Below are 19783 nucleotides of genomic sequence, written 5' to 3' on the forward strand. Positions count from 1 at the left end.
TGATGATGATAAAATACTCTGCAGTGAAACATTTACACACTCCAAAATTAGCCATTAAAAAACTTGTGAGCCGAGTTTTAAAATTTGCTTCAGACTAATGCGACTCCATCAGAAGACATATTTACTTTTTATGACCTGGTGATGGTAATAAAGAAAATATGTTCTATCTTTTTTGGAGACTGGTCTGAAATACAAATCGAGTTGCTTTTCTGATTCAATCAAAGCTCTCTGAAAAATTCCTCACAAACTGGCCTTCTTTATGACTTCCAACACAACAAAGAAATCCATCTTTCTTAGTCTTTTCAACTCCCACACTCTCTACAAGAAGTGGCAACAAAGATAAATCACTTTCATTATTTTATTTTATCATTATGCAGCTTCTTTGCTGAAACTTTTCAAACCCACGACACTTATCAGCCTCACACCTGCCAACTCATCTCTCTCTGTTCTGCCAAGAGAAAACATTACCCAACTTTTACTTTTTTTTTTTTACCTTAAAATAATTTCAAAGTTTGAGTGTGCACTTGCTTGTAATGAGGGACAATGGTGTTTCTTTTATTCTAAATGCCTGATCTTATACTAGTTTGCTGGCATTGAATGGTAACTATCTCAAGAGACACACAGAATGCCCGTCTGTCAGAAAGATGTAAAGACAAACTTCTAGTTGTTTTAGTTTTGTTGTTAGTATGGACAAAATGACTGAGAGAAATGACATTGATGGAAGCAGCTAAGAAGAGAAAAGGGAACGAGAGAAGCAAGAAGTCAGACAGGAGTGACCTTATACTGGCTTGTACAAAGGTGGTGATAATTATATGTAGTCCAAAGATGTAGTAGCACTCCATTAAATAAAATAAAAGCATAATTTTGCTTTAAGTCTTCCCACTGTCCTGTGACTGAACTGTTGTAAAGAAACCATTACATGTATTTAAATGTCAATGAGTCTGAACACGTTTTATCTATAATTAAATAAATTCTCCTTCATCGGCTTAGTGGACTTTGAATATATGAGAATAAATCTACGATGACAAACCCTTCAGTTCTGTTTTATTGTTATGATGAGAGAGCGAAGGCGCTTTCATTATTTTATACATAAAAAAAACGTGATTGATTTTATGTAAATTTAAAACACAGCACACCTTGTATTTAAATTATTTTAACAACTTGGTCCAGAAAAATGTTTTAAAAGCCAGAACTGACCCTAATTTTCTATGAAAATAATGCTGATTTTCTTAACTGTATAATTGACCGAATGATTTTCCAAAAACACATCAGCTAAACATAATTAGAATGAATGAAAGACATTTTTCACTATTAAAAGTAGTCTCTGTTAAATGCAACTTTTCCAGCACTGACATTGGCTTAGCCTGTTGCAGGCCCTGAGTTTACTGTGTGTGGGGTGTACAGTGGTTTGAATGAAAGGCCCTGTGTCATCAGAATTACTGAGATGTGCGCAGCGCTTTAACAGTTTTGTATTTTCAGCAGATTCCCTAAAACACAAAACTCATCCTCTGTGATTGGTTGTGGCTCAGCATGCTCCATTGTTCCATCAGGCCGCTTGTTCGCTTGGTTTCCTTCGTACAAACAAAACTTTCCTGCCACACACGGCAATATCGGGCTCCTCGGTGCTTTGACAACCCCAAAAATTGGAATCTCTGACTTTTTCTGAGTAAAAGATAAAGGTAGGTCATTTATAACCCCAAAAACTAAAAGCATAAAATGTTGATTTTATACCTGTGTGAAATTTTGTATATTTAGAAAGACTATCAAAGTGTTTCTTTATCGCTAGAGTTGTCAGCAAACCCCTTGTAAAAAAAAAAGGTCCTTAAGTGAATTAAAATTGGAAAAACCCCAGGTATTATAAACTTTCAAAACCAAAAATGTTTTTTTTTTCTGGGTGCAACTTTGAATAAAAGTCAAATTGTTTTTAACATTACTTCAGACCTTTTTCCTCATATTCGGTGTATATGTTTGGTAATTTGGGAAACCTGGTTGGTTTAACAAGAGAAAAAATAAGTTTCAAAAAATCTTTTTTTGGCCCAACCTCGGTTAACTAATATATGTATTCATGTGATCCTGCTGAATGTATTTGGATAATTTTAGGCTGTTCTCATATCCAGTTGTTCCTTTGTAACAGAAAGTGTTGCATGGGCCAAGTGTTGCAAGACCCTCACCCGCTCTCATCTCTCTCTGTTTGTCAGTCAGTGTTTTTTTTTGGCAGGATGTACAGCTTCATGGGAGGTGGGTTGTTCTGCGCTGGAGTCGGGAACATACTCCTTATTGTCTCCACGGCAACTGACTACTGGATGCAGTACCGTCACTCCAGCAATTACATGCACCAGGGCCTGTGGCGGTACTGTGTGCCTGGGAAATGCATGACACACACAGACAGCATCGGTGAGAGGCGCGGGGGGGGGGGGGGTTCTATTCCAAAGCATGAGCACAAGCAGTGCAGCACATCCTGGTTTATTTTTGTCATAGTCTGCTGACAGTGTGTGACTTCTGCACTAATCCGTGTAAACAATGGGGTAGCTTTGCTTTGAGGCTGGTAACATATAGATGAGTCAAGTGCAAAGAGGTTAGAAATGATCATACTGTAATATGTACAGTATGTCATATAGAAAATTGTCCTAAAAACCCTCCCATTTTTCTCAGGTTATTGTGATATTTTTTTTAGATTTGTGGAAGTTCAATTTAAGAGTTTTATTGCAATTTGCACAAGTTAGCTCCCTCAAAATTTAAGAAAAAAAAAGTCTCATTCATCATATCAGGTGCAAATCCGAACACTTTGAGCTGCAACTTGCGGCTAAAGAAAAGTATGACTGACTTTATCGTTCAGTGTAATACCTTCAAATGTCTGGTCTCTTAGGCCTCACTCTTTTTTCCTCCTCTCACCCTCAGCGTACTGGGATGCCACTCGTGCCTTCATGATTCTCTCCCTGCTGGCCTGTTTCATTGGCATCGTGATCGGGGTCATGGCCTTCATCCACTACTCCTCCTTTGACGGCTTTGACAAGACATTTGCAGCGGGCATCCTCTTCTTCATCTCCTGTGAGCTCCTCAGACACAGCCGAACCTCAGTCTGAGAAGACGTACATCATTTCTAATTGGAGGCTTGTTCTCTTGTGCAGGCTTCTTTGTGTTGCTGGCCATGGCTGTGTACACAGGAGTGACAGTGAACTACTACGGTAAACGCTATGGCAGCTGGCGGTTCTCCTGGTCCTACATAATGGGCTGGGTGGCAGTGGTGCTCACATTCTTCTCAGGTGAGAAGTAACACACTTACTGATAAGATAATGTGGTTTTGCAAAAAAAAAAGAAAAAACAAAAAGACATAATTATCTGATTGTCTTTCAGGTATCTTCTACATGTGTGCCTATCGGATGCACGAATGCCCAAGAAACTCTAACTCGCGCTGACCTGCCAAAAAACTTCAACACACACACATAAGCACTGGTCCATTATATTAGGCCAAGAGGAACTAATTAACACCCATATTAACTTAACAACCACTTTCTGTTAACATATATATCCATGAATAAGCAAAATAAACGAGATAATACATAATGTATTTTGTTGTCTGCTCTCTCCACATCACTAAAACAAATACAAAGGATCAACACTATCTTCATCAGCCTGGTGCTACAGTAGCTCCTTGTATTTGGGATCAGATAACCTGTCAGGTTTAAATAACAACTTGTACAGTGACAAAAATATGCCTTCAGAAAAAAAGGTCTGTAAAAAGGTAATTATCTAACAAGTCAACAGATGTGTTCTCCAGCTCTTATTTGTGGATTTCCTATCTTTCTAGTCCCTTCTAATGTTGTGAAGAAATGGTTTCATCGACCAAGCATAAAAAGGTTGACTACAAAAGATGAAACTTCACAAACAAGTTCAAGTTCATCCCAAAGATGACGCAATCAGATGATTCAGATGTAGACAAAGACAAAATGAATGAATGCAAAGCAGCATGAAAACCTCAGGGGTACCTGCAGTTACTGCAAATCTCTACAAATGTCACTGAAGTTGTTTTGCATAATGTGTACTTTAACACGTTCAAATCAACATGGAATAAGTTGCTTTTATAATGAAACGTGATAAAATGTAATGCAACGAGTTCAAGTTCCAAAAATCTTTTATTGAATTGTATTTTCAAAGACTATTACAGCCAGAACGAACAGCTCAAATAAAAACACATCGTGGTAATGCAAACATGAACAGGTTTAAGTGAACAAAAAAAATCAGTCGCTTGAAAAGACCAACAACTGGAAAAACCACAGTGAGAGTGCTGAATTAAATTTAAAAAAAAAAGTATGCTGAGTAAGCTGGTTAAAGGTTCTGAGTGTTACAATGTAGTAATTCATATGATATATGACTGTGATCACTCTTCACACCAACCTTTGTCAGAGGAAAGAGAACAGGCTCATGCAAGTATTGACAGCCTTTTGAGTTTAGTCGACCTCCTCGATGGTGGGGCCGGCTCCTCCTCCTCCAGGGGCGCCACCAGCTCCTGGGAATCCGCCGGGCATCCCCCCTGGCATCCCTCCTGGCATCCCTCCGGGTGCACCACCTGCATTCTGGTACAGCTTGGTCATGATGGGGTTACACAGCTTCTCCAACTCCTTCTGCTGATGCTCAAACTCTTCTTTTTCTGCAGACTGAGAATAGAGCCAGAGTCAGAGAAAGGTTTGAGAAGCAATCTGTGCTAGCAAAACTGTTTGAAGTGGCCATAGTTCATTTTTATTCTTACCTGGTTTTTGTCCAGCCAGCTGATGACATCGTTACACTTGTCCACAATCTTTTGTTTATCCTCGTCGCTGATCTTGTCCTTCAGTTTCTCGTCCTCCACAGTAGACTTCATATTGAAGGCGTACGACTCTAAACCATTCTTTGCCGTCACTTTCTCTCTCTGCACTTCATCCTCAGACTTGTACTTCTCCGCTTCCTGGACCATACGCTCAATGTCCTCCTTGCTCAAGCGACCTGGGGGATGTGATGTCAGACGACACAAAGCTCAATAACAAACATCAAACTTTGACATTTAGATACACAATGAAGTTGAAACTTTAGGTTACCTTTGTCGTTAGTGATTGTGATCTTGTTCTCCTTCCCTGTGCTCTTGTCCGCAGCAGACACATTCATGATGCCATTAGCGTCGATGTCAAAGGTCACCTCAATCTGAGGGACCCCTCTGGGTGCAGGGGGGATTCCAATCAGCTCAAATTTACCCAAAAGGTTGTTGTCTTTGGTCATGGCCCTTTCACCCTCAAACACCTGCAAATATCAGATCAGATCATCATTAAAAAATACCTTTCAAAAAAAAAAAAAAAAGAAAGAAAAAGATACATTTTCGGGGGAAACCATGGTGGTCGTACCTGAATGAGGACACCAGGCTGGTTGTCAGAGTAGGTGGTAAAGGTCTGGGTCTGCTTTGTGGGGATAGTGGTGTTCCTCTTAATGAGAACAGTCATCACTCCTCCAGCCGTCTCGATGCCCAGAGACAAGGGGGTCACATCCAGCAGCAGCAGATCCTGCACGTTCTCTGACTTGTCGCCTGACAGGATGGCTGCCTGCACAGCTGCACAACAAATGGGTGGAATATTTGTTTCACACGTTTAACTCTTCTGTCATACATCTTTATAAGTGCACTGGTATTTTTTTTATGGTAAATGGTTTATACCTGCTCCATAGGCCACTGCTTCGTCAGGGTTAATGCTCTTATTGAGGTCCTTCCCATTGAAAAAGTCCTGTAGCAGCTTCTGGATCTTTGGAATACGAGTGGAACCTCCAACCAGGACGATGTCATGGATTTGACCCTTGTCCATCTTGGCGTCACGGAGAGCCTTTTCCACAGGCTCCAGGGTTCCTCTGAAAAGGTCTGCATTCAACTCCTCAAATCGAGCCCTGGTGATGGACGTGTAGAAATCGACTCCCTCGTACAGGGAATCGATTTCAATACTGGCCTGAGTGCTGGAGGACAATGTGCGCTTGGCTCTCTCGCACGCTGTGCGCAGACGGCGTACTGCCCGCTTGTTGTCGCTGATGTCTTTCTTGAACTTGCGTTTGAACTCGGAGATGAAGTGGTTGACCATGCGGTTATCGAAGTCTTCTCCACCCAAGTGTGTGTCGCCTGCTGTGGACTTGACCTCAAAGATGCCATCTTCAATAGTCAGGATGGAGACATCAAATGTGCCACCACCCAGGTCAAAGATGAGAACATTTCGCTCAGCTCCAACCTGTAATTTGTACAGGAAGCACTTTGGGCTTAGGATCAACAATTTAAATCTGAATTTCATTGGTGGAAAAAAGTGTGGGTCAATATCCTATAATTGTATAATCCTGAAACGAAAAACTTGTCTTGTAAAAAGCCAAAGAGTTATTTCACCTTCTTGTCCAGGCCATAAGCAATAGCAGCGGCAGTTGGTTCGTTGATGATACGAAGGACATTCAGCCCAGAAATGGTCCCTGCGTCTTTGGTGGCCTGGCGCTGAGAGTCGTTGAAGTAGGCTGGCACAGTCACAACAGCATTTGACACAGTCTGAAAGAAGAAGGTAGAGATGTTGAGATACCTGTTCACACTCTCAACATTAAGTTTACAAACAAATAATTCTTAAGAATACTTGTATAGAGACACAACACAGGTGTACCTTTCCGAGGTAAGCCTCTGCGATCTCTTTCATTTTAATGAGCACCATCGAAGAGATCTCCTCTGGGAAGAAGGTCTTGGTCTCGCCCTTGTACTCCACTTTAACTTTGGGCTTTGTATCCTCGCTTACGACTGTAAATGGCCAGTATTTCATGTCTGACTGGACAACACTGTCATCAAAGCGACGTCCAATGAGACGCTTTGCATCTGAAGGACAATAAAAAGTATTAAAACATGGAGCAGAAGCATTTTAAATGATCATATTTGATTAGTCTATAAAAAAAAACCATTTCATACCAAATACAGTGTTGTTGGGGTTCAGAGCCACCTGATTCTTGGCTGCATCTCCAATCAGCCTCTCTGTGTCAGTGAAGGCAACATAACTGGGTGTGGTCCTGTTTCCCTGGTCGTTGGCAATAATCTCAACTTTGCCGTGCTGAAACACTCCTACACAGGAGTAGGTGGTGCCCAGGTCAATGCCCACTGCTGGTCCCTTAGACATGATTCCTGAGAACATGAAGAGGATCAGCTGTTGATCATATATTGGCATGGGAATGAAAATCTGGATATATGGAAGATGAGAAGCTCCAGCCCACACTGAGGACTGAAGGAAGCATCTGTGATGCACATTTGTAGTGTTGGGTAATGAGGCTATTATCAGACTCTGAACAGCTCAAACAGAAGTGGAAACACACTGTGTCAGTGAAGTGAGGGTCCACAGCACCTGTTTTCAAGCCTCCCACGTTTGACAGCCTGTCAGCTCTCTTGTTATGGCAACACCGGACAACAGGAAGAAGAGAGCCTTTAATAAAAGGCCGTTTTTTTCTGAACTACCACTTTGCTGAGTTTACTATGGTATCATATCTGAGCAGCAATGTTAGCCACTTGGTTGATATGTTTGTCCACCAGACACTATTCTCCATCAATTCAGTGGCTTAACTGTTTTTTTAAAGTGTTAATTGTTAAACTTGATCTTCATCAGCACTCTAACTAGCTGCTGGTATCTTTCTGCCTCGTATTACAAAGATCCAGAATCTGCCTGTTTTACGACAATAAATGTAATAGTTTTTGAGTTGTTGTAAAAAAAAAAGGTAAGAAAATGTCAGGGAATAGATGCAGAACTAGAGCTGGGTTAACTAGTTATTGGAATACAGTTTATAAAGAACTCTGAAAAACAGGCTGATAAAATGAATAAAGACACGAGCCTAGTTACACAAAGTAATGCATTTATCAAGATGACTCAGTAAGCAACCATGGATGACCTGGAACAGCTTTATGTTTACTGTTGCTACAGCAGCAGAATCAATAAACTGTAACGTTAGCCTATTGATAATCCACAAGGGAGTTTGTGAGGGGGGGAGTGGAACAAGAGGGGAGCAAGGGGCTGTAAGAAATGTGGAGATGCTCTGATGGTGGCAAAGGTTTAAAGAGCAACTTTAACAGGATGTAAATTAAAGTGTGAACAACAAGTTGTCAGAATGATCTTTATAGATATATATATATTTAAAAAAAAAATTTGCAGATAGTAAATGAACAATAACAATATGCTGATGATCTCTGAAGGCTACAGGGCTCACGTGGTATGATTCAGAGTTTGGATGGGGGCTGAAAAGATTCAACAGTGAAATAAAAAGAAACAAAATAATGACATTAGGGTTGTTGAACATGCTGCTGATTGATCTCCACAAGCCAAAAAGTTTGGTCTTTCTTTTTTTTTTTAATTAAAATAACAAAGGCGGCCCTTCAACCAAATGTCAGTCTTTTTTCTTTAACCAATATTTTTATTTGCATTTTCAAAATGTCAGTCTAATAAGAAATAAGATAGCCTAATTCAGTTTCATGCATAGGTTTCTGCCAAATCTAACATTGTCTGCTGCACATGATTGTACCTGAATTAAAGCAGAATCCCCTTTTTAAAGACTTTTTAGAGAGAGAGAGAGAGAGAGAAAGAGAGTTTAAAGAAAAGGTTGACAGCCACACAGCAGGGGGTTAACAGTGTGTGTTTGCTGCATCATTAGCTTTAGCTGTCAACAGCAGCAGCCTCAGTACATGAGGGCGTGTCACTGCACATTTCAGGAGGTTGGGAACTTTCTGGACTATTGCTTTCACTTCCTACATGTTGCATAACTTTAATTAGCGTCTTTCTTTTTGTAATCTTTCTTCGACATCTCAGTGCGGAAGCAGGGCCATGAAGAAGCAGCGGAGGAGGCTAAGCAGGAAACACTTTCAGTCAATTATTGTTAGCAGCATCATTTTCACACCTGTTAAGGGAGCAACTTGCTTCAACGCGTCAAATACGTTTCGGAAATACATTTTTGGAAAGCAAGAGACGTCGTTGTGTTTAAAAACGAGTCGCGGCTGTATTTCGATGTTAGCTTGAGTTCAGTGACACGACAAAAACACAAGTTAGCTAACCAATGACGTAGAATAAGCCTTAATGGTGTCATCAATTCATAAACGTGATGTCTTAAGAGTCAATAAGCTAATATACAACGTCCTGTAGTTCTTAACAACAGCAGCAAAAGTTGCAAACACTCATTTTTCACCTGGCTATACTCACCTCCGTTTGGTGTAAAGTGTGTCGTTCACTGCCTTGGCGTTAAAGTAGCGGCTTTTTTTTTTTTTTTTAATACTGCAGGCTGGCTTCACCCTGAGTGTGTAGTAGTTGTGACAGGTCACAGATCCCCTCGCTGTCTGTCTGTCTCTCTGTCTGTCTGTCTGTCTGCGTCAGTGTGTGAGAGCGGCCGCGCCTCCTGCTTCTCACTGAGAACTCTCTGGAACACAGGAGGAGCGACGCTGACCAATCCGCTTCCATCATCATATCACTGCGTTTTTAAAAAAAATGGTCCAATAAGAACGCTGGTTGATTTTCATTTCCGCAGCCAGTTAGTTGCTACCTAAGACTGTAAGTGATATCAATAAACCTGATCAGGAACTAAACAGTGATGGAGAGAGAGTGTACAGGGAGGGAACAGGGACGTGCGAGGAGGACTTGTTTTTTTGACCAGGGTGGCCCAACCCCAGCACTGACTCATACAGGATCTGCATAAAGTGCAATGTCCTTAAACCAATAATATTTACAGTCTATGCCTTAAACCCATGATTATATTGCATTTATTCAAGAATTTCCACGTATCATTTACTTATGAGTAAAAACAAGAGAATTGTAACATACACATCTAATCTTTTTAGCTTGTAAAAATTAGAACCATGTTTTTATCTGCAACTACAATAGCAATGTTAAATCACTAGATGGCTCAGTTCTTTTATTGGCTTTAACAGGCTTATTTCAAAAGATTAAACCTCACACGATGACATTTTGTAATTGGAAATGTAAACAAAAAAAAACTCCTCACAAAGACAGGATTATCTTATTTTACATAGAGTAACAATAGTCGTTTACTGTTATTATTCTATTAATATGAATTTTAACGATATATCATTATATTAATTTACTCATACATAATGTAAAACATGATTTATTACTGTCTGGTTTAAGGGGATCTAGGGATCGCCTTTGACTAGACTTCTAAACTTCAACTTTGCTACAGTGATATTTATAGTTTTCATGTTATTATAATCCTAATGATAAATAAAAAGAAACAAAATATTACAGCACAAAACAGAATACTTATCAAACCAACAATGGGTTTATAATCCTGTATACACTTGAATCAGTAATACTAGTCTATCATATGCAGCATTATGTGTGTCCTTGTGTTCATAATGAGTACTTTTTCTGAAAGTATTTAAAGCTTGAATGTATGATTTGTTATGTAATTCTGCATTAGGTATTTGAAGACTCAAGAGGGAACGCACAATTGCACTGTAGTTATTAAATCGCTCCAAGGACAAGAAGACTGGGAGAAAAAAAGAAAAAGTATGACCACACCTATGTAAAAAAAAGAAAAAGTAAGTTATATTGGAGGTATCAATGAAATGTCAGCGGATACCTTAAAAACACAATCTGTATCACAACACCATATATTCATTGAAGAAATTGATATCAGGGTGGATTCCCTCCCAGTAAAATACAAGTGGGTCACAGATCATCAAGTTTTATTCCTAACCGTGGGATTGGTGTACCATTTACAGCCCAGTGCATGCAAGAGCTGTGTCCCGACGTGCCCTTCCAGAAAAAAATGGGCTCCTCCTATGTTACTGTCATAACATGTTATACTGCTCCGGTGTTGCACTTGTTTGATAGAGTGACTCATCGTACAGCATGGTCTAATTGCAGTCAAAGCTGAAATCTACTGTACTTTAATGCTATGTTAAATTTGATTATTTTATTTTATTTGACCTCATACAGGAGATATAAAAAATAAGAAAAGTTAATATCCAATAATAATTAGTATTATTCCATGCACTTCAACAAAGTTAATGTATGGCATATGACTACAAAGGGGAAAACATTTAAAAATAGACCTACAGAAACTACTTTCATGAAAAACATTAAGGGCCCACGGCACATTTTGAGGTCAAAGCATTAAATTAACAATTTTCACCGAGCAGTTGGTAGAGTTGGTCGTCTCTCGACCAGAAGGTTCAGGGGTTCGATTCCCCAGCTCCTGCTGCCACATGTCCGATATGTGCTTGGGCAAGACAATTACCCCAAGTTGCTCCTGCTGCTTTGTCAGCGGCGTATGAATGTGTATGAATGGGATAAGTTACTTCTAATGGTCACTTTACAAAGCAGCCTCTGCCATCGGTGTATGAATGGGTAGGCAGGACCTACGATGTAAAAGCGCTTTGAGTAGTCAGAAGACCAGAAAAGCGCAATACAAGTTCAAGTCCATTTACCATTTCCTTTACTTGTTAAGCTTTGCAGCTAAAGCAGTCAGCAGGTCTAGCTGTGAAAAAACTGGTGGATCAGACAGACTGTACAGGTGTAAAAAGGGTTAACATTATCATTTATTTTGGCACCTAACTAACCCAACTAGGCTTTAGAGTTCTCAGATTGTTTCTGATCTACACAGGCTAAGGGGCTTAACGTTCTGGCAATCCCTTTTTTTTTTTTTAGAGTTGCAATAATTTTGATTAAAAATGTCAGTTCTTGAAAATCATGTCCACCAACGTGTCCTCTTGTCATGTTAAGGAACAATAGATTTCCCAGGAATTTTCCCAGAAGGCAGTGGATGTAGAGTGAATTGCCTAAACTGTCACAGGTCTACAGAGACAAGACACTTGTGTAGTCATCTGAGACTTCCACGATCAACCACCATTCTTGTTTCAATGTAAACATCCATAGACGCTTTTGTTCCCATTGTACGTTTACAAGGTCTGTTATTCCTCACATTTCTGTGAGTCACATTCATGAACACATGAGCGTGTTATGTGCATTGTTACAAAGTGTGACGAACGTGGAGCTTAGTCATTACCCAAACATTACACCCGTGAGTTAAACACACATGTAGAATAAATTGAGTTTCTCTGTGTTGACAATAAGGGAAGTTTTACAAACCATCCAGAATTTCTCTGGTAACCACAACAACAAAGATAAAAATAGTTTATGTATGTTTAGTTACAGCACTTTTGCAAAAATGGCAGTCTGAAAAGGGCTATTAAGATAACATTAGTGTCATTATCTCTGGTTTTAAAGTCTGACAGCAGCTCAGTGAGTTACTTTGGTTGATGTTTTTTAATGCTTATAATGTCATTAAATTAAGTCCAGACTTAGGCGGGATAACACTGTTGGGAAAAATGGGTCTTAGATTACATTAGCAAAGCAATACAGTACATTAAACATGCTAGATATAAAGTTCTGATATGCCTTTTTGTATAAGTGTATAAATGTTATTGTAATGACCAAAGATTACCACTGGAATAAATCATTATGCAGGCTGTACATTACGTTTTCTTGCATAACGTCTCTGATATTTTACCTACAAGATGGGACTGTTATTGTTGTCGTGACTGAATGGCACGTCCAATCTAAATTCTGCTACATAATCCTATGCAAAATGGCTTTCTGTGTTATAAGTTTGGCCTTCAAAAAGATTAAACCTATAATTGTTGATTAGTGAGATGCAGGGTTCTTGGTAGCATTGGGCAGAGCCAGGCTAGTAGTGAATTGCTCAACTATGCTAACAGGTTGCCAGCTTCACCTTTGGACGAAGGGGCCATATGGCTCTGGTCATCTAACACTAAAAAAAAGCGAAGAAGCAAGCATGGACTATACCTTAACATTAGGCTATTAGAATGTACTAATATGGACCTTTTTCTTATTCATATGAAGGAAAAACTATACAATAGGGATGACATCATCTATTTCTTACCTCAAACTTTCCGTTGGCATTTCTCTTCAATGATATCAGGGCCCTAGAACCAATGCATCCAGTTAGTCTCACAGTCCAGGCTTTTGGTCTTGTTGGCAAAGTTCTGATTACCGGACAACTCAATATCAGGGAAAGTGCATCCTCCTAGCTTGCATTCTTTAATGAGCAACCTACGCCTGTACTGTAAACTGACGACATAATCCTGTAAGATTTAGTTTGTCCTTACATACTCAACTCTAGTTTTAATCGCAGGGTTTGTGTTTCGGGCTAACGTAAATGCCCCGCAGCAAACACAAACTGTATCCACTGTATCCACTCAATGTTAATAAAGAATGTTTGTGTTTGTGATCATGGGTCTTGACCCAAATCTGCCACTGAACTGTACCTAGTTAGCATCATTAACTCCCAAGGGCGACCACATTTGAGTGCTTTAGGGTCCAAGTTTTTTTTTTAAATGACCCCTCAGTTACACCGATGGCATTGCTTGCAGACAAATGCTTATTTAGACAACAAAGAGGAGATTAAAACTGGCATTTGACACCGGATACCTCTAAAGTAATCTACCAGGTACCTTTTTCAGGCTGTATCCTCACCTTGTATTGTAGTGCCGTTCTTCAGGGACCAGAGTTACTCAGGAGGCCCTCTCGTGTCATGATGCTTGACAAAGGACTTTGGATTTCTCTCAGGAAAGGTGTGTCTTTGATTCGCTGACTGTACAAAACAGGCACAGAAATGTTCTATTTACAGTGTTCAGCCTGAGGCCATAACAAAAACTCATCCATTACAAAACATACACCCTGAAGAACAATACTCTTATCACATGAAAAGATCTCAGAGGAGAACACTTGTGATCAGATCCCTGATCCTGCTCTTTCATCTGCCTATGAAAAATAAAACTCTGTTTGCGTGTATACGTCATGGTTTCCTATGCGACGCGACGCCCATACTCAAGATGGCAAGCAAGTGTTTTTCCATTTCACAACATCATTAGCAGCAAATAAACTTTAATGATCCTGTATATGAAGTTATGCAAATACATATATTTTGTTGCTAATGTATGTTCAGAGCTGAGTCAGAAACCCTTCACAGACATGTCACAAGCATCTATTGATTGCACAATTTTGCCTAGAAAACTATGTCCCCAAAACATAGCACAGGCGTTTATTTCAAATGAACTGACTTATAAGGGAGCTATGTATCACTTGAAGTAAAGCACCCAGTTTTAGTTTCCTGTATCTGGCTTTAAATAACTTCTTCTTCTTTCTTGTCTGACCTCATTGAGGATGGGGATGATAGCTGCGATAGCTGTTTCATAACATGTTATAAAACAGCCCAGCTTTGGACACATGGCATGAACATGTATTATGTCAAACTAACTATCATTGAAAACACTCATTAAATACTCCTTTAGTGACACATTTAAAACATTTGAAAGATATTTATGAACTTACATTCAGTTCCAGAAAGTTGCGTCATTGATTTCATGTATAGAACTGAGTTGGGGAAGAAAGGTTTTCGGTTTTCTGCACCTTTTGGAACAACCTGCAGTCTGATTTTAAACTGAAAAACGTAGTTACCCTGAATGTTTTTAAGTCTGTAGTGAAAAGTCTTGAATCCAAACTTTCTGTATGCAACTGTTTAGCTGATGATTTTTCTTATTTTGAAATGTGTAAATGAGTTTGAGTGTTTTTGTTGTTGAAACAGTGTGTTGCTGCTACTCTTAGCCAGGTCTCGCTTGAAAAAGATCTCTGATCAGGGACTAACATGGATAAATAAAGAGTAAATGCAATAAAACAAAAGTTAAGTTTCCACTTAAAACAACAAGCAATGCAAAGTGCAGATTCATTCTATAGAAATTTCCTGAAGAAAAATCCCACTTACTGTAGCATTTGAGTATATAGACACAAATCTGCATCATGATCACAAATGGTTCTATTTCATTATATTGTCTTGTAATAGAAAGCCAGTTGTGATGTCAAAGAAACTTCAAAAACTGATGCTTACAATCGTCTGAAGTTGAACTGAGGTCGACACCTGCGTGAAAAACACGCTTATTTGAGATGAATTGTTATTTCAAATTTGCATGTACGTAGGATTTTCAGAAAAATAGAAGATGTAAGAGGCCTAGCTCATGTTACACTATTGTCTGAAACTTTCCCTCACACGCCTCGTGTGGAGTCGACAGTATAAAAGGGGAGATCTGGTGGCTAATAGCAGGACACTGTATGAAGACTTCCAGGTGAGTCCCTCAAATCAACATATCACTTCTTTGTCATTCTTAAAGTTTGTTTAATAAATAAGACTATATGGATTTTTACCGAGATTCTCTTTCAATATGAATAATTGATATACAATTGTGGCATTAGACATAACAGTATGTAAGATTGTCTACTCTGTATAGCATACTGTATGCTGCTGTTTTGTACTTGAACTGATTCTGTTTTAGATCACACTTACCATGAGAAACAATCTGAATCTCTATGTCTAGTTTTCTTGATAATCCAGTTTCAGGAAATGTTGGCCATAAGTACAACTTTTATTTTACTTGATTTTGGCAAATGTTTTTTACTTGTTAAAACATTTTTAGAGCTTAGTCATTTCAAGTTATGATAAGTAACTTGTGAAATTGGCAGTTCATTTTCATTTTCAAGAATCTCTCTCCCTTTTCTTTAAAGTGTGCCACTTGTGTGCTTACTCTAAAGGACAGTTGATCTGTCGTCCTCAACATATGGATATCTGTACATTTTTCAATATTTTCTTTCTTGCATCTTGAAAGAAGGATCTAAATGCTATGGTTTTCCTTGATATACTGCCTTTTTCTCAGATCCACACTGAGAACAATGAGACTGATCATCCTTCTGTGCCTGCTCGGCCTCTTGTCAAAGACGGAGGCCCAGCTACCCGTGGATTGTATTACTAGCAATACAAACAGAGCTCCAGGTTCGTGGCATTTCATCAAAATATTCTTAACTGACTGTAAAGTTCACGCTTCCATTTTTTGATCTTCTGTATCCTCCCTTTTGATGTCTTCCAGAAAACTCTGACATCAAGGTTACCTGTGGCACTGAGTTCATGGACCTGGCCATCTACATTTGCCCCATTTACCAAGCTCTTTACAATGAGTCTCTGATGGCCCTCAATAGTCAGCATGACACACCTGAATGTCATGGCACTGCTGACTGGAGCGTTGACCCACCAGTCTTACGATTCAAATTCCCTTTAAACACAAGTGCTGTCTCGGCATGCGGCAATAACTTCATGGTATTCTTCACAAATACCTTTTGTATTTTTTTTGCAAACAAAGTAGATGTCAGTGATTTCATTGGAGCGTACTTGGACTTTTTTCCCTACAGGTTACCACTCAAACAGGGACTGGAGAGTTCGCAGACTTCTCAAATGTCCAGGTTGCTAATATTTCTGGAACGGTTACCTCTACAGACCCCGTTGAGGGCCCGATCACCTATCGTGAGCAGATCCTGTACATGTTCTCCTGCATTTACCCCATGCAGTATCTCCTGAACAACACTGAACTGGCTGTGTAAGTATGGTTTTGGATTCTTAGATTAACACATATCTGGGTTATTTTGCCTTTATATAAATGTGTTCTTCTTCGATACAGATCTGGAGTGAGTCTTGCCATAAATGAGAACAATGGCAGCTTCGTCAGCACACTGAATATGGAGCTGTATGAGGTAAGCCCTACTCTTTATTTTAGAATTAGACAGAGATGTAACAACATTTTAGAGCTTCATTCTGGTCTTACTTTTTTTTTTTTTTAAACAGAATGAGCAGCACACAGACATAATGACCTTCCCACAATCTGGGATAAAGCTGAAGACCAAAATTTATGTTGCAGTTACAGCTACTAATCTCACAGATAGGTAATTAAGTTTGGACAGTTTGCATTAAAAAAATCAAATCAATTCAAATAAATCTTAAAACCATCTGTCTCTTTTGAAAGGTTCAATGTGTTGCTGGATAGATGCTACGCAACAACAACACCAATTCCCAATTTTGTCACATTCTATGACCTCTTTGTAGGGTGAGTTATGTATATGGACCACAAATAATGATACCTACCAACTTGATACTTAGCATTTAGCCTAGTCTTTGTAATTTACCATGTGGAGTCACACTACCTGTCTTTTTCTCCTCCCTAGGTGTGACCGTGATGAACAAACTCAGGTGACGCTCAATGGGGTGTCGCAGACTGCATACTTCTCCTTTGAGGCTTTTAGATTTGTTGAGCACAAAAATCAAACAGTTTCCACTTTCTACCTGCACTGTGTCACCAGACTCTGTGAGGTGTCCAGCTGTAGCGCATTATTGCCAGTGAGTAACAACTTTCTCACATAGTTTTGAGATTAAACAATCGTGCTTAATGTGGAGAAATCATTTTGATTGTCTTTTTCCATTTCTTTGAACAGGTCTGTACAAATACTGGAAAAAGGAGAAAAAGAGAGGCCGAGGATGTGTTAGGCAATGCTACAGTCACCTCACACGTCATTGTTGTTGGCAGGAATACCAATGGTGCGTCTTTAATGCATACACACAAAAACCATAGAAAACCTTACATCCTAACACAATGACGTTGTGCATGTTGGAAGAAGACACTAATTCTGCAGTAAATGCAATTACTTTAAAATGTGCAGTATAATTTTTCAGTCATCCAGGTCATGGTAATCAGAGGCGTGTCCAGAGGGGTGGCCAGGGGTACTATGGGCCCCCCTTGAAATCTTATTGGCCCCCCTAAAATCCTTAACTATGATTGGGCCTTACGGTGAAATCCAGGCTTTGTTGCAACAGGCAGCTCATAGTTTTCAGTGTGCAGATGTTTGCAACTTTTTTGAGTTAAAATACTCTAAATTGTGACTTTAGACATATTGTACATTTGTTTCGAGTCCTTGAAGAATTAAGATTGTAGATGGATATGTTGTCATTATCTTGTAAATCTTCAAAGTCGATGTGATTAGTGTAGACAGAAGGAGTAAATAAATGCTCTTCATTCAGCTGTTTGCACACAAACTTCAGGCCACCCTTGCACAAGTCAGTGCCACTATTGGGCCACCCCAGACCAAAAAGTCTGGACACGCACCTGATGGTAATTTTTTTTTTGACTCTATGAAGGCTTCAGTTCATGAGTTCATCCGAACTGACGAAGCTTTTCATTTTAGTGGTTCATTTCTCTTTCAGATAAGACTTTGACTAAAATGTGATAGTAGTTCTAATGGACACATTTTTCTAGCATAAATACTCCATATTAGCAACAAAATATGGCAGGTTTTTTGCTCTTTCTATCAAAGAGGTATCATAAACATAAACCCTAATTTGTTATTTTGACGTGAATGTATGGATTAAACAACAAACTAAAATGTCATTTTTTGAGCTTTAGAGGTGAAATGTATAACATGTGGCTGTCTGTTATCATCTTATGATACTATTTATGCTAAGCCCAATAGACTTCTATCAGCTTTATAATGTGCATACATGTGAGTGGTATTCATTGTTTTGTCATGCATTTATTAATAAGTTGAATTTATATTCTGTTTTTTGTATTCATTATTTCAAATTTTAGAAAAATCAATTAAAAGTTATTGACCAAGCATTTGTTTCTTTTTTTCAGGAGATGCCCAAACTTTCTCTGTTCCTTACGGTAAGAATTGTTCTTATATGTGACTCTTTAAATGTGCTCTTGTGGGCTGTGCAAAGGAGAAGTGAAAAGCTGCAGAAATGCCTTTAATTGACGACTATAAAGGTCTCTGACAGTAACAAGCAACATTAATGAATACCATCATTTTCTCATAAAGATTGCTTTGGGGTAAAATATCGTCATCCTTTTCCTCTTCCCTGATCATTACAGGTACATCAACTGAGAGCAACTACAGCAGCCCCGTGGTGGCTGTAATTGTCTGCATCGTCATCCTAACTATTCTCCTTGTTGCCATGGCTGCCTACTTTGCGTTTTACATCAAGAGAAAACCAATCATTCAGTAACATCTCATGACTAAATGTGGAGTCTCTTCACCCATCTTCAAGTGTAATTATTCATCATCTCCCAAAGGATGGCCATTATGTGTGCAAGGATAGTAAATGACGTCACCAGAAAACCATTCTAGATATATTGCAATACTACTATTTAGCTTTTCCATTTTCCATACATCATTATGTAGCCATCTGTTCTATAGGCTTACAATTGTATAACAAATATGATTGATATATTTTATAAATGTGGAGACGAGGGCACTTAAGCTGTAAAATATGTGTGCATGAAGTGTTATGTTGGTTGTTTGGTGAGTCATATTGCAGTATTTAATATATGGTGTAATCTCTTGTATTCACTTAGAAATTGTGTACGTTTAAAACATTTAATCGAGAATTATGAGAAGTACTTGTGTGCATTTTTCTTGAATAAAAATACCATCAAACCTTCACATTGAGCTTGCCCTGATAAGTCAAGTTGGGAATTTATGTAGATTGCCATATTCAAAGATTAAGGATGCTCCATTACTGAGGTTTGTTAGAACTACTGAGCAGTCAGTTCTATAGAACATCAGACGTCAAGGATACGAGAACTCTTGTCCATTCAGTAAGAAAACAGATGAAATGCACATTATTTAACTGCAGACAAATATATGATACTGTATAAACCAAACACAGGATATATAGCAGAATGGTACACTTGTGTTAATAAAGGTTTCCACTAATACCATGCAGGGGCTGTCTTTATTGTTTTATGTAACTGTATAAAATGTATTCGCAAAAGATATCACACTTGTGTGAGACCTTATAAACATTACTGTTGTGCTCATGAATCCAGAAAGAATTCATGAAAATGTCTTGACAAATTCATACTTAGACCACC

General features: G+C 38.9%; 3 protein-coding genes across 4 annotated transcripts; 2 read left to right on the forward strand and 1 right to left on the reverse strand.

Moving 5' to 3' along the window:
* Nucleotides 1-1540: 1540 nt before the first annotated feature.
* lim2.3 (lens intrinsic membrane protein 2.3) lies at nucleotides 1541-3564 on the forward strand. Of its 2 annotated transcripts, none has more exons than XM_065960393.1 (5): nucleotides 1541-1679; nucleotides 2199-2394; nucleotides 2899-3048; nucleotides 3129-3263; nucleotides 3355-3564. In XM_065960393.1, the coding sequence occupies exons 2-5, from the start codon at nucleotides 2220-2222 to the stop codon at nucleotides 3414-3416; spliced, it is 522 nt and encodes a 173-aa protein (XP_065816465.1). In that variant the 5' UTR covers nucleotides 1541-1679; nucleotides 2199-2219; the 3' UTR covers nucleotides 3417-3564. The 2 variants fall into 2 exon arrangements, with proteins under 2 accessions (XP_065816465.1, XP_020510375.2); XM_020654719.3 differs by having other exon boundaries at nucleotides 1572-1679; nucleotides 2203-2394.
* Nucleotides 3565-4114: 550 nt separating this feature from the next.
* LOC109999624 (heat shock cognate 71 kDa protein-like) lies at nucleotides 4115-9401 on the reverse strand. Its single transcript, XM_020654713.3, has 9 exons — nucleotides 9204-9401; nucleotides 6941-7150; nucleotides 6645-6850; nucleotides 6383-6535; nucleotides 5678-6233; nucleotides 5373-5575; nucleotides 5073-5271; nucleotides 4748-4980; nucleotides 4115-4655 (listed from the first exon to the last, which is right to left on the reverse strand). Exons 2-9 carry the CDS (start codon nucleotides 7143-7145, stop codon nucleotides 4449-4451), a joined length of 1962 nt encoding a protein of 653 aa, XP_020510369.2. The 5' UTR covers nucleotides 7146-7150; nucleotides 9204-9401; the 3' UTR covers nucleotides 4115-4448.
* A 6347-nt stretch (nucleotides 9402-15748) lies between these two features.
* Nucleotides 15749-19630, forward strand: si:dkey-4p15.5 (zona pellucida-like domain-containing protein 1). Its single transcript, XM_020654137.3, has 10 exons — nucleotides 15749-15861; nucleotides 15956-16182; nucleotides 16275-16459; nucleotides 16541-16613; nucleotides 16705-16802; nucleotides 16883-16963; nucleotides 17082-17253; nucleotides 17349-17451; nucleotides 18545-18574; nucleotides 18782-19630. The coding sequence occupies exons 1-10, from the start codon at nucleotides 15762-15764 to the stop codon at nucleotides 18913-18915; spliced, it is 1203 nt and encodes a 400-aa protein (XP_020509793.1). The 5' UTR covers nucleotides 15749-15761; the 3' UTR covers nucleotides 18916-19630.
* The last annotated feature ends 153 nt before the right edge of the window (nucleotides 19631-19783 follow it).

The sequence above is a fragment of the Labrus bergylta genome, chromosome 11, assembly GCF_963930695.1.
Source record: "Labrus bergylta chromosome 11, fLabBer1.1, whole genome shotgun sequence".
In the NCBI taxonomy this organism is placed as follows: Eukaryota; Metazoa; Chordata; class Actinopteri; order Labriformes; family Labridae; genus Labrus; species Labrus bergylta.